At 54.9% G+C, this 412-nt stretch overlaps 1 protein-coding gene across 1 annotated transcript in view; it reads right to left on the reverse strand.

Annotated features, from left to right (window-relative positions):
* Positions 1–212, reverse strand: part of Fgf2 (fibroblast growth factor 2) — a 62,770-nt gene extending 62,558 nt beyond the window's left edge. The window contains exon 1 of the mRNA XM_033759855.1: positions 156–212. Within this exon, the coding sequence (XP_033615746.1) occupies positions 156–212 (57 nt within the window). The remainder of the gene's footprint in view (positions 1–155) is intronic.
* Between the last annotated feature and the right edge of the window lie 200 nt (positions 213–412).

Below are 412 nucleotides of genomic sequence, written 5' to 3' on the forward strand. Positions count from 1 at the left end.
GCGCCTCTGCCGCCGCACGCGAGCGGGGAGCGCGCGGGGGACCTGGCCTTGTAGTCCCCTGGCGTGACCGTCCGCGGAGTCCCTAGACGTTGCCTGCGCCCAATCCCCGCCACCCAAACCCCCTCTAGTTTTTCTCAGCACTGCGGAGCTCGTGCTGTGCAGGGCGGCTGTTGGTTGACTTCTGAAAGTTTAAATGCCTCTTTCTGCCCCATAATACGTTTTACTTCCTGGCGTTTCAAAGCAGAGAAACTTCTCCCTTCCCACAGAAGTAGAAGGGTTGGAAGCAAGGGAGGAGTCCGTTGTCGGATTTTTGAATACCTCTAATCACCGAAGGGTGAGAGCTATAGGTAGGGCACAAATGGTTAAAATAAAAGACACAGCCCGTAGATTACCACCAAATGGAGAGGGAAAA

Source organism: Fukomys damarensis, unplaced genomic scaffold (assembly GCF_012274545.1).
Source record: "Fukomys damarensis isolate Sample0158 unplaced genomic scaffold, DMR_v1.0_HiC HiC_scaffold_38, whole genome shotgun sequence".
Lineage (NCBI taxonomy): Eukaryota > Metazoa > Chordata > Mammalia > Rodentia > Bathyergidae > Fukomys > Fukomys damarensis.